General features: G+C 34.8%; 2 protein-coding genes and 1 pseudogene across 2 annotated transcripts; 2 read left to right on the top strand and 1 right to left on the bottom strand.

Annotated features, from left to right (window-relative positions):
• On the top strand, positions 4,453 to 8,164 carry LOC104789833 (FT-interacting protein 1-like). The gene has a single exon (XM_019245446.1). It carries the CDS (start codon positions 4,453 to 4,455, stop codon positions 8,092 to 8,094), a length of 3,642 nt encoding a protein of 1,213 aa, XP_019100991.1. The 3' UTR covers positions 8,095 to 8,164.
• On the top strand, positions 8,533 to 11,507 carry LOC104788475 (beclin-1-like protein). The gene is made up of 10 exons (XM_010514240.2): positions 8,533 to 8,821; positions 8,922 to 9,250; positions 9,365 to 9,535; positions 9,642 to 9,766; positions 9,857 to 9,905; positions 10,159 to 10,317; positions 10,399 to 10,484; positions 10,593 to 10,664; positions 10,837 to 10,986; positions 11,100 to 11,507. Exons 1-10 carry the CDS (start codon positions 8,671 to 8,673, stop codon positions 11,353 to 11,355), a joined length of 1,548 nt encoding a protein of 515 aa, XP_010512542.1. The 5' UTR covers positions 8,533 to 8,670; the 3' UTR covers positions 11,356 to 11,507.
• LOC104788474 lies at positions 12,753 to 13,839 on the bottom strand (annotated as a pseudogene).

Genomic DNA, 13,839 nt, shown 5'->3' with positions numbered 1-13,839 from the left:
AAACCGAACCGAACCGAAATTCTTCAAATACCCGAATGGTTAGTAAAAATCTATATCCAAACTAACCGAAACCGAACCGAACCGAACCGACAATTAAATGGTTAACCGAAATATCCGAAAACCTAGAAGATATCAAATATTATATACTTAATATTATGCAAAACTATAAAATAAACTTAAAATATAAATTATTTCTAGATTCAAAACAATTAAATATTTTAAATAATCAATATATGTAAATGTTATTATTTTGAATTTACAAAGTTAAATACTATTTTGTAAAATTGAATCAATATTTTTCCCTTTTTTGTATTTTTGTTATTGTATATTTGGTTAATTTTGGTTATATTCGGTTAGTTTTGGTTATATTTGGTTTATTTGGTTAATGTTAATATAATTTATGTTAGTTATGGTTATTTATTTAAATAACCAAACCGAAACCGAACCGAACGAAACCGAACCGAACTAAACCGAAATTTCATAAATATCCAAATGGTTACTATATTACTATATCCAAAATAACCGAAACCGAATACAACCGAACCGAAACCGAATGGTTAACCGAATGCCCAGGCCTATCTATATCCAACACTTTGTGTGTATATTTTATTTGTATATATATAATACATGCGTGCATGTGTAATCATAAGGAATAATCAAAGCCAAAAACTCTTTATACGCTGCTTCATTGTATCCAGACACACAGGTTTGTGATGATTTTTTTTTCTTTTTTCTTTTTTTTTTTGGTGCTCTTGAAGCAGCTTTGATGACGGTTAATTTGATATGTTTTGTATGCATGGCATTCTGAAGTATTATCAGCAAGAAGCCTCTAAGGTTCGGAGGCAGATTCGGGACATTCAGAATTCAAACAGGTAACTCATTAACTTTTCATGAGGTTTCTACTTTCTGATTTGGTTAATTTATTGTTTTCTTGAACACTCTACTGTAATAATATACGATGAGCGTTTGGATTTGTTCAAGAAGAAATTCTAACTGGAATCAATTTTTTCTTTATTTTAGTTGCTTTCAGTTCATATAAATTTTGGGCTTGACTTCATAAATAATCAAATTAAGGTACAAAGATAGAAAAAATGAATATTGTAGTATTAACTGATCATTGATTGAAATCTGTTTTTTTTTTTCAAAATTATATATACACATCTTCTATCTTTTAGTTTGGTTTATTTGAATTGCTTGCATGTTCGACATGGAACTGTTTTACTTTCCGAATTGGTATTAGTTCACTTAATTAATTTGGTTCGTTGCAAAAGTTCGTTTGTAAATTTCTTTAGAGGTTTTTATTTTTCATAATGTGTATGTTTATAAACTGAAGGCATATCGTTGGGGAATCACTTGGTTCCTTGAACTTCAAGGAACTCAAGAATCTCAAAGGACGGCTTGAATTAAGGAATCAGCCGCGTCCGATCCAAAAAGGTGAAACCTACGTAAGGCTCTCTCTCCCTTATATAATATACACAAAGTGTTGAATATAGAAACATAATTTAGATAAAATTATGTTATATTACCTTATCTTGTATCTTGGTCGACCATTACACTATAATCCCATTAATCCTATAGTATTTGGGTTACCATTTTAATTAGTTTTGATGTGGTCAGATTCACGCACTAACTCGAGGATCGAAGACTGTTACATAATCTCCGGCGACGAACACGTTCTTGATCTGTCCTAAGGTAACTCCACTTCCTACTTACTATTTTACTAGCATTATAGTTATACCTGATGCACAGCAAAGTTTTTTTTTTTTTTTTTTTTTTTAAATCTTTAATTTCATTCCAAATTTTGCAAAAATAAACTGAATCTAGAATTTTTTTTTCTTATAGCTAACATACTCGATTTAAAAATTTCATGGCACACATTAATTAACTAAAAAATATGTCACAAATATTCCACACAAAAAAACCTAGTTAATGATAGGAATATTTACATTTTTCTATAATTAAATTTATGTAGTATTATAGGAATTTAATTTTCGTAGAAAAACATAAATTTTTAACTTAAATTATACTACATAAATTTAATACTACTAAATTTAATTATAGTTAATTATACTACATATTAAATTAATTATACTACATAAAGTTAATTAACTATAATTAATGTAGAGAGTATTATATTCCTATAACCCTAAATTTAATATGTAGTATATTCCTATAATTAACTATAATTAATTTATGTAGTATTATATTCCAATAATTAACTATAATTAATTTATGTAAAATTTAATTTAACAATAATTAAATTTATGTAGTATTATAGAAAAAAATGTCAATATTCCTATAAATTTTTTGACCTATAATTGAATTTATGTAGTATTGCTTTTTACGTTTTCTTCTCCATATTCCTTTTTCTATATATATAATTATTTCCAATATATATATATATATATATATATATATATATTTTTTACTTATATATGTCAAGGATTATTGATAGAGTATCTTGTCCTCTAGAATATAAAGGATTTCGTTTTGTATTTTATCTTAAATTATAAAATTATCTATTAATATATTTTAAACATATTAAATTACTTATTAGATATTTTTAATTTTATTAACTAGTTATATTTTAATCATACTATCAGTAATAAAATTATTAATACTAATAATACGACATATTTTTCAAATCTTAGAATTTGTTTAATTATATAATATTTTATTGTATCAACTAATATTATTTAAAATAGTATTAATATAAAATTTAAAATTTTGCATAATAAAATTTGTTAGATACCAAATTTTTGTTTTATGATTTATACCATAAAAACATAAAAATAACAAATAAACTACTTAATTAAAATTTTAAGTTTTTATAGATATGTTTATTATAATAAATTCTAATTACTTAAACATGTTTAACCATGCGAAATACTTAGACATGTTTCACCATGTGAAAGTGTCTCCTGGTTTCTCATATTTATTTATGAAAATCAAGAATCGATTTTTTTTCCTAACTTTTATTTATTTATTTATTTTGATTACTAGAAACTCTCTAAGAAGATGAATTTTTTTTTTTACTTATGTCAAAGGATTATTGATAGAGTGTCTTGTGCTTTAGAATATAAAGGATTTAGTTTTGTATTTTATCTTAAATTATAAAATTATCTATTAATATATTTTAAACATATTAAATTAATTATTAGATATTTCTAATTTTATTAAATAGTTATATTTTTAATCATACTATCAGTAACAAAATTATAAATACTAATAATACAATATTTTTTCAAATCTCAGAATTTGTTTAATTATATTACTGCATCAACTTATATTATTTAAAATAGTATTCATATAAAATTTAAAATTATGCATAATAGAATTTGTTAGATAGCAAAAAACTTTTATGATTTATGCCATAAAAATAAAAATAACAAATAAACTACTTAATTAAAATTTTAAGTTTTTAAAGATATGGTTTATTATAATAAATTCTAATTACTTAGAAATGTTTCACCTTGTGAAAGTGTCTCCTGGATTTTTTCAAGGTTTCTCATATTTTTTTATTAAAAGCAAGAGTCGATTTTTTTCCTAACTTTTATTTATTTATTTATTTTTTTAGTATTATTATTCATTTCTCTTTTTTTCTCTTTTTTGTTGTTTCAGAGATGGCTGCCAAGAAAGATGATTTCTTCGTCAAGCAAATCTCTCCAAAGCTTGGAGGAGAGAGAGGAGCTCGGAACCCTCGCGGCCCAACATCTTCACATGACCTCGTCGAGCAGATGGAGTTTCTTTACTTAGAAGTAATCCAAGCCAAGAACAAAGTAGCCGACACTGTTGTAATCCCCATCGTCGAAATCACTCTCGGAAACTACAAATCCTCGACCAAAGATCTGCCAATGGGACAAAATATGGAGTGGAATCAAGTGTTCGCTTTTGACAAAACCAAAGGTGATGTCTTGTCCGTTACTCTCATAGACGATGCGACCAAAACCGTAATTGGCAAGCGAAACTTCAAACTGGCCTCGGAGATTCCGAGTAGGGTTCCTCCCGACGCAAGAATCGCGCCTCAGTGGTACTCTATGCAGAATACCCAAACAGGTCATCACATGGATTTGCTGATGTCGGCTTGGTTTGGTACACAAGTTGACGAGGTTTATTCAGAGGCTTGGTTTTCAGACGCCTCTCAAGTGAGTCCACTTAACGTGATCAACACGCGACCTAAGGTCTACCTAGCCCCAAGGCTCTGTTACGTTAGGATTACCATTGTTTCAGGTCACGATTTGATTTCTTCCGATCATAAGCGGACTCCTTCAGCATACGTGACGGCAGCTCTAGGTGATGTGTNTGTGAAAGTGTCTCCTGGATTTTTTCAAGGTTTCTCATATTTTTTTATTAAAAGCAAGAGTCGATTTTTTTCCTAACTTTTATTTATTTATTTATTTTTTTAGTATTATTATTCATTTCTCTTTTTTTCTCTTTTTTGTTGTTTCAGAGATGGCTGCCAAGAAAGATGATTTCTTCGTCAAGCAAATCTCTCCAAAGCTTGGAGGAGAGAGAGGAGCTCGGAACCCTCGCGGCCCAACATCTTCACATGACCTCGTCGAGCAGATGGAGTTTCTTTACTTAGAAGTAATCCAAGCCAAGAACAAAGTAGCCGACACTGTTGTAATCCCCATCGTCGAAATCACTCTCGGAAACTACAAATCCTCGACCAAAGATCTGCCAATGGGACAAAATATGGAGTGGAATCAAGTGTTCGCTTTTGACAAAACCAAAGGTGATGTCTTGTCCGTTACTCTCATAGACGATGCGACCAAAACCGTAATTGGCAAGCGAAACTTCAAACTGGCCTCGGAGATTCCGAGTAGGGTTCCTCCCGACGCAAGAATCGCGCCTCAGTGGTACTCTATGCAGAATACCCAAACAGGTCATCACATGGATTTGCTGATGTCGGCTTGGTTTGGTACACAAGTTGACGAGGTTTATTCAGAGGCTTGGTTTTCAGACGCCTCTCAAGTGAGTCCACTTAACGTGATCAACACGCGACCTAAGGTCTACCTAGCCCCAAGGCTCTGTTACGTTAGGATTACCATTGTTTCAGGTCACGATTTGATTTCTTCCGATCATAAGCGGACTCCTTCAGCATACGTGACGGCAGCTCTAGGTGATGTGTGTCTCAAAACCGGAGTTTCTCCCGGTAGGAACCCGTCATGGAACCAAGATCTAATATTAGTTGCATCAGAGCCGTTAGAAGGAATCGTCGTCATTAAGGTGATGGACAGAGTCGACGAGCAACACGAAGAATGCATAGGGATGTTAGAGAAGAAGCTCTCAGAGATGACACCGCTTAAAATTCCAAGTTCCGCACCGGTTTTGTTCTATGACCTTGAAATGCCGGTTAAGGTCGAACCGGCAGGAGATTCGAGGAGGTTCGCAAGCAGACTCAAGATGAAACTAGCGACTGATCAGGCTTATCACGTTGCTGAGGAATGTGTCGAATACGCGAGTGACTTCAGAGCTTATGTTAAAGGGCTATGGCCGGGTGTGCTCGGGAAATTGGAAATCGGGATTTTGGGGGCAACCGGTTTAAAGGGAAGAGACGAGAAAAAACCGGACATCGACAGTTATGTGGTGGCTAAATATGGGAATAAATGGGCGAGGACTCGAACAGTGGTTAATAATGTCTCACCCAAGTGGAACGAGCAGTATTCGTGGGATGTCTATGAAAAGTGTACGGTGCTAACGCTTGGGATCTACGATAACCGAAACATCTACCAGGTTACAGGGAAAGATGTCCCGATCGGGAAAGTGAGGATCCCATTGAATCGTGTAAAGTGTGACTGGATTTACACTANTGGAGGAGAGAGAGGAGCTCGGAACCCTCGCGGCCCAACATCTTCACATGACCTCGTCGAGCAGATGGAGTTTCTTTACTTAGAAGTAATCCAAGCCAAGAACAAAGTAGCCGACACTGTTGTAATCCCCATCGTCGAAATCACTCTCGGAAACTACAAATCCTCGACCAAAGATCTGCCAATGGGACAAAATATGGAGTGGAATCAAGTGTTCGCTTTTGACAAAACCAAAGGTGATGTCTTGTCCGTTACTCTCATAGACGATGCGACCAAAACCGTAATTGGCAAGCGAAACTTCAAACTGGCCTCGGAGATTCCGAGTAGGGTTCCTCCCGACGCAAGAATCGCGCCTCAGTGGTACTCTATGCAGAATACCCAAACAGGTCATCACATGGATTTGCTGATGTCGGCTTGGTTTGGTACACAAGTTGACGAGGTTTATTCAGAGGCTTGGTTTTCAGACGCCTCTCAAGTGAGTCCACTTAACGTGATCAACACGCGACCTAAGGTCTACCTAGCCCCAAGGCTCTGTTACGTTAGGATTACCATTGTTTCAGGTCACGATTTGATTTCTTCCGATCATAAGCGGACTCCTTCAGCATACGTGACGGCAGCTCTAGGTGATGTGTGTCTCAAAACCGGAGTTTCTCCCGGTAGGAACCCGTCATGGAACCAAGATCTAATATTAGTTGCATCAGAGCCGTTAGAAGGAATCGTCGTCATTAAGGTGATGGACAGAGTCGACGAGCAACACGAAGAATGCATAGGGATGTTAGAGAAGAAGCTCTCAGAGATGACACCGCTTAAAATTCCAAGTTCCGCACCGGTTTTGTTCTATGACCTTGAAATGCCGGTTAAGGTCGAACCGGCAGGAGATTCGAGGAGGTTCGCAAGCAGACTCAAGATGAAACTAGCGACTGATCAGGCTTATCACGTTGCTGAGGAATGTGTCGAATACGCGAGTGACTTCAGAGCTTATGTTAAAGGGCTATGGCCGGGTGTGCTCGGGAAATTGGAAATCGGGATTTTGGGGGCAACCGGTTTAAAGGGAAGAGACGAGAAAAAACCGGACATCGACAGTTATGTGGTGGCTAAATATGGGAATAAATGGGCGAGGACTCGAACAGTGGTTAATAATGTCTCACCCAAGTGGAACGAGCAGTATTCGTGGGATGTCTATGAAAAGTGTACGGTGCTAACGCTTGGGATCTACGATAACCGAAACATCTACCAGGTTACAGGGAAAGATGTCCCGATCGGGAAAGTGAGGATCCCATTGAATCGTGTAAAGTGTGACTGGATTTACACTAGCTCGTATCCGATAATGAATTTGGGAAGCAGCGGACTGAAGAAAATGGGAGAGCTTCAGCTCGCGATTCGCTTTGTTTATGTTGCTGAATTCTACGCACGGTTTTCGGCTCGTTTCCGGATGATGTTACCTAAAACTCATTACAAGTCTCCAGTGTCCATGTATCAGGTCGACAAGATGAGAGCACAAGCTGTGGATTTGAACTGTGCGAATCTTGAGAATACTTTGCCGCCTCTGGGACGCGAAGTCGTGTCGGATATGTTGAAGCCGAAGAGTAAGAATTTCAGTATGAGAAGAGCGAAAGCTAATTATGGAAGGCTTTGCATACTCTATAAGAGGTTAGCGTGGTGGGTTTCGACCCTTGAGTTGATCAGATCCGGGAAAGAGTTTACTCCGAAAGCCATTGCATTTTTAATCATTGTTGCGTTTATTTTTTCGGACTACTTGATGACGAGTTTGGCGAGTTCATCGCTAGCTGTGATTTTGATTGTGCCTCTAGCTGTTAGGTCAGCGGTCAAGATAATAATGCGCTATCGGAACGGCACTCCTCCTCCTCCGTTGGTTTCCGTGGATTTGAAGCTTTGGGGACTGGAAGTGATCAACCTAGACGAGTTAGCAGAAGAGTTGGATTCGTTTCCGTCGGGGGAAATGGATGTGAACATTCTTAAGATGAGGTACGATAGGTTGAGGAAGATCATGGAGCAGGCGGTGTCACTATTGGGGGATGCTGCGAAACAAGGGGAAAGGTTTCTAGCGCTTGTTGATTTGCTAACTGGGCATCCACTTCTTTCGGCTCTCGGCTGTTACATCATCCTGAACATCATTAACATTTTTTGGTATTGGTGTCCGTTTAGGATTGTCTTTTTGATTTTTATTCACTTGTGGCTTAAATTCCAGTGGTTTCGCAACGATTTGCCCGACGCATTCCATAACTTCTTTAGAAGACAGCCGAGCAACGAAGATCCCGTTTGAAGACAAATTCTCCTCCGTTTCCTTTTATTATTTGTTTTGGTTTTTGAGATATTCTCTTTTTGTTTTTTTCATTTGGACGGTTCATATTTATTTTAGATATACTTTTTTTTTTTTTTTTGGGGGCAATCTGATACTATTTGGTTTAATTAATTATGATTTCTGGTTTAATTATTTCTTCTACAAACCTAAAAATCCAATCAAATACGAGACTTTATTAGTAATCTCTCTTTGATCTCGCTCTCTGTATCATCAACAACATCTTCAATTGAATCTCTGTTCTTAGGGTCGATCCTCGTTCCTTGGTGATTATTCCCCTCCTAGGCTTTGATTTTGCCGATCTTCGGGTTCTCGGGTGAAGCTCGGATTTGGATTTATCCAATCCTTTTTTTTTTTTTTTTTTTTTTTTTTTTTTTTTTTTTTTTTTTTNTTTTTTTTTTTTTTTTTTTTTTTTTTTTTTTTTTTTTTTTTTTTTTTTTTTTTTTTTTTTTATCTTTACTGTTTCCACAGATTGATTGAGAGCAAGGTGAAAATCCAAACCCTAGAGAGAGATTTGATTTCAAAAATTGGGAAAGCGAGATGAGGAAAGAGGAGGTCCCCGATAAAACTCGGATGGACCCGAGTCTTCCTAAATGGGTCTGCCAAAACTGTCACCACTCCCTTACCATCGTCGGCGTCGTCGATTCCTACGCCGCCAAGTTCTTCTCCGATTCTCCTCCTTCCGCTTCCGGTTAGTTAGTTTCAGTGTTCATAAAACTTATGTAAGTCTATTATATCTAATAAGAAGTCTCTCTAAGTTTATAAAACTTATATGATTTGGTTACATACAGCAACAATGCAGGGACAAGGAGGATATGGAGCTAACAGTGTTGTTGGTTCAACACGCATGGACAACTCCTTTGTTGTCTTACCTCGACACAAGCCTCCTCAAGCTCAGGGCATTCCTCCACGTCCTCGTGGTCCTGATGCTAACCAATCTGGAAAGTCTATGGAAGACTCGTTTGTTGTTGTGTATAAGTCTGAGCCTGCTTCTGATTCACCCTCTTCTCACAACCTTGAAGTTGGCCAAAACGGTCCGTTGCATTCGAATAATTCTGGCTTTAATGCCACTATCAATGTCTTGACACGAGCTTTTGATATTGCTAGAACTCAGACTCAGGTATATGATGTTTTTGTATTCTTGGTTGAAGAGTGTTGTATTGTATCTCCTTGGATAAAACTGTAGTCATGATAATACTTTCTTATCTGATAAACTTGTGAGTTATTTTATTAGGTTGAACAGCCATTGTGCTTAGAATGCATGAGGGTTTTGTCTGATAAACTTGAAAAAGAAGTTGAGGATGTGACAAGGGACGTGGAAGCTTACGAAGCTTGCGTTCAGCGGTTAGAAGGGGAGACACAAGATGTTCTCAGTGAATCTGATTTTCTCAAGGAAAAAAAGAAGGTACTTTTGTCAGGTTTCAGCATATTGTTTTAAGTAATTCTATGATGAATTGCAGATAGTTTTTTAAGTGACAAGTTTGTTGTTGTTGTTTTCCTGCTCTGTTTAGATTGAGGAAGAAGAAAGAAAACTTGTTGCAGCTATAGAAGAAACAGAGAAACAAAATGCTGAAGTGAACCATCAACTGAAGGAGCTCGAATCAAAGGGAAATCGCTTTAACGAACTCGAAGATCGGTTAAGCTCTCTCACTGTTTTTCCTTAACGATACATTTATAATGTCATCTCTTATTTTCTCACATGCTTTTAAGACTTTTCTGGTAATAGGTATTGGCAAGAGTTCAATAATTTTCAGTTTCAACTAATAGCCCATCAGGTGCGTTGCTGGTGATATTCTTAGTGTTCTCCCTCATTTTATTACTAAATTATACTTTAGAGAATCCAGAGCTTTCATTCGTTTGCTTCACAGATTCTTGATAATAGTTCTCTCTCATTGTGGTATTAGTGTTCATAGCAACTGATTAGGTTTTTGTAGTCATGTTGTATGTGTGAATGTTTAGGCTTTATCAGCGTAACAGTACTCGTTTCTTGGATCTTAGTGTTTAAATATATATACGTCTTGTTAACAGGAAGAGAGAGATGCAATCTTGGCAAAGATTGAAGTTTCACAAGCACATTTAGAGTTATTAAATAAGACAAACGTACTGATTGATGCCTTCCCCATACGGTATGATGGAGATTTTGGTACAATTAACAATTTTCGACTTGGATTACTCCCTGATATACAGGTAAGCTTTGCATGTTTATAGGTTATAACCTCTTTCTGCTCATATAAAGTGTTAACTTAGGTCATAATGAAACATTATTAGGTTGAGTGGGATGAGATCAATGCTGCTTGGGGCCAAGCCTGTCTTCTCCTCCACACGATGTGTAACTATTTCCGGCCAAAATTTCAGTATCCTTGTTACTACTATCTTCTCACAGTTCTCTTCCTAGTTTTAATTTTGTTCTTGGATACTATTTACTTTATAAAGTTTATTCTTAACCAGTAACCCTTTTAAAGATGTCGAGTTAAGATACAGCCGATGGGGAGCTATCCTAGAATTGTAGACAGCAACAACGAAACTTATGAGCTGTAAGTAATTTTCATTGCTTAATTGGCATAGTCTTGTACTGGTTTATTATTCTTGGAGTTGAACTTCAAAACATATGTCTTGTGCTGATTTTACGCGAGTCTTTTGGTGAGTTTTGTCTTAGTAGTTTATTCAGCGTTCTATAACTAAAAACTGTTCAATGATCTCTGTCAGGTTTGGCCCTGTAAACTTGTTTTGGAGCACTCGGTACGATAAAGCCATGACACTGTATTTGATGTGTCTTAAAGACTTCACTGATTTCGCAAATTCAAAGGACCAAGAGAACAATATCCCACCAGAGAAATGCCTCAAACTTCCATTCAAGCAAGTCCCCACTCTCCTTAAACTAAAAATCTTTTTCGTCACTGATCTTCTTTTTTGTTAATGGGTGGAACCCAAAACCTTAGAAGTTTCTCTCATATAACATTTTTTGGCAGGATCGAAAAGGACAAAGTGGAGGGGTACTCGATAACACAGAGCTTCAACAAGAAAGAGAGTTGGACGAAAGCACTGAAGTATACTCTCTGCAATCTCAAATGGGCGCTCTACTGGTTCGTTGGAAACACTAATTTCCAACCTCTCTCTGCTACGGTCTCTTTGCCTTCTGATGTATCAGCGGCTGGTTCCTTGTACGCCAAGCGGGGTCCTGATTCTAACAATAAGCCGTCTGGTAAAAACCAAAGAAACTTGTGAGAAATTGAACTAAAATCAGCGACTTGTGTGAATAGTTTTTACGCATTTATGTATGTTATAAAACATCGAATAATAAGAACACTAATGTTTACAATCTATTTTTGTACAGATTCTTATCTCGTGTGATTGTGTAAGCCTTTTTACTTCGTTTACTAGATTAAGACCCGTGCTAGAGCACGGTTGAAATTCATTTTATTTTATTTTTTTCCACAAATAAATTTTTATTTATATTGTAATTTTTATATAAAATATAATTTATGTGATTTTTTTAAAAGTTTTTTTTGGATAAAACATTATGCAATAAAATCATATGCTAAATATGAATGCTTGAAAAAAGACACTTATCTTGTAAATTTAATATTATTAATGATTTTAGATAATTATCCGTGCTATAACACTGATTAAATTTTATATTTTAAAATAAAATTTTAATATGTTGTATTAGGTTATATATGTGAAGTTATTTTAACAATATATATTCTACATCATGATTTGAATGTCATTATAAGACATAATTTTGTAAATTTGAATTTAAATATTCAAATTTTGACCTGTTACTCAGTAAATTTTTTAATTCAATATATATTATTTCTAAAGAATAATATTACTAAAACTTGAATATTTTATAGATTGAACAATTTATATTTGTTTTTTAAAATTCAACTTATGGTATATGGAGAAATAAAACTATTTTTTAATTATAATAAATAATATGATAATTTGTTTGTTTCACAAAATAGACTCATATATAAAAATGAGAGGTGCAGTATAATGATAATTAATAAATTAATATGTTAAGTTAGATATCAAAAGATTTTATTTGATGAATAATTTAATAAAAGAAATTAATATGGTAACTTAGATGATATGATTCTTTAGAATATTCTCTTTAATTTTTTTGGTATAACCTATTTGTAACTAATTAATCTATCATTAATGTATAACTTATTTGTAACCAACTTATTAAAAATATATAGTCTACAAAACAATGTTGTGTACTTCCGCTTTATTATAAACGGGATGTTCGCAAAGATAATTGATATTGAAACGAAATATATATGTGGACCATGTCAATCTTATTAAGATTTTCTAGTTGTATTTTTTTTATTCTAAACAAATTAATATAAACTTTTAAAAGTGAGAATGTTAACAAATCAATATGTTAATTACAGGTCTTTAACTCCGAGTGAAGACGTCCTTCGAGTTCATGGATAAGGAACACATGTAAAACGTTCATGCATGGAGCATGGTCGTCCAAAAGTGAGATAAACATTGGATATATATTAGGCACTGAAAGAGACTAACAAAGTAACAAGTAAAAAAAACAAAAAACCAATTTAAATTTATTAGTTGAAGAAATAGAGAATCATATTTGTTTAAAGCATGGACCATAAAAACTAGACTGAAGAACCCAATTTCTCCGTATACAAAACGCTGCTGCAGTGATCATCGGGGACTTGATCTAAAGGATTATTAGCTGGATATCTTCCTGTAGAGTTAAAATAATAAGCAGCTAGACCAAGCTTCCAAAAGTTAGCGTCTAAACAATTCGTGCTTAAAATATTAACTGAAAAAATCTTTTCCCACTTCACACTAGGATCTTCTTGCTGCAAACTCCATACGTCTACTCTCGGAGTCTGTTGCACATCAGATAGACATAAACTATCTTTCAGACTCCATAAGTAGACACTTTTGGAGTATTTGGTGTACCAACTCGGTAGTGACACATAACGAAATGTTTATGTATGAAGATCTATGGCTGCCAGCTTTATTAATTTATTAGTGAAAAGAGAAACTGGCTTTGGCATCCAATAAAGTGATCCATTTGCAAAGATTGATCTTTTATCAAGTTCATCGTAAAAAATGGGGAAGTGTACGTATCTTCGTTCACCACTTTCGAGGTTTAAGGCTTCGGTCATGATAAAATGACGATCGTATAAATACATCAAAATTACTTTGTATGTTCCTGTAACCATGTCTCTTCCAAATCCCACACTAATTGGCAATTCATTCGACTAACCTAAGAGAGAAAAAAAAAAAGACATTGTTCAATATAAAATATTTGTTATGACAACTACTAGTCAACTACATTTTTTCTTGTAATTTATAACTATAAATAAAAACGTGTTTCGTACCCGTTCGGTCTGTATACTCTCGCAAAAACTCGGGAGAAAGAATTCGGAGTTTTCTTGTTGCGGGGTTAATCAGATAAATGTAGCCGAGATCGTAGATGCAGACTAAACCGTTGCAATACCCCATTATTTGACCAGCTATATCGTACATAGAATATATGGGATATGGAAGTGGAGATTTGTAAGAAAGAATGAAGATTTTTATATGGTCGTTGTGATCATCTTTTGAATTAGTCGCCAGAAATATGGTTCTTGAACAACGGTCACTAGATATTTCCAATCGAAGAACAAGGAGTTTTGGATTTGGGTGTCGGAGAAGACGTTTCTCGGCAAGATAGTTAGATTCGATCAT

Source organism: Camelina sativa, chromosome 5 (genome assembly GCF_000633955.1).
Source record: "Camelina sativa cultivar DH55 chromosome 5, Cs, whole genome shotgun sequence".
NCBI lineage: Eukaryota > Viridiplantae > Streptophyta > Magnoliopsida > Brassicales > Brassicaceae > Camelina > Camelina sativa.
The sequence above is the reverse complement of the archived record's forward strand: the minus strand, read 5'-3'. Positions and strand labels throughout refer to the sequence as shown.

What these genes read in the sequence shown, in the direction of transcription:
- LOC104788475 (XM_010514240.2), top strand. Translation starts at nt 8,671, where the DNA reads ATGAGGAAAGAGGAGGTCCCCGATAAAACTCGGATGGACCCGAGTCTT. An exon ending in TTCTCAAGGAAAAAAAGAAG is followed by an intron (nt 9,536 to 9,641) that starts GTACTTTTGTCA and finishes TGCTCTGTTTAG; the next exon opens with ATTGAGGAAGAAGAAAGAAA. An exon ending in TGCCTCAAACTTCCATTCAA is followed by an intron (nt 10,987 to 11,099) that starts GCAAGTCCCCAC and finishes ATTTTTTGGCAG; the next exon opens with GATCGAAAAGGACAAAGTGG.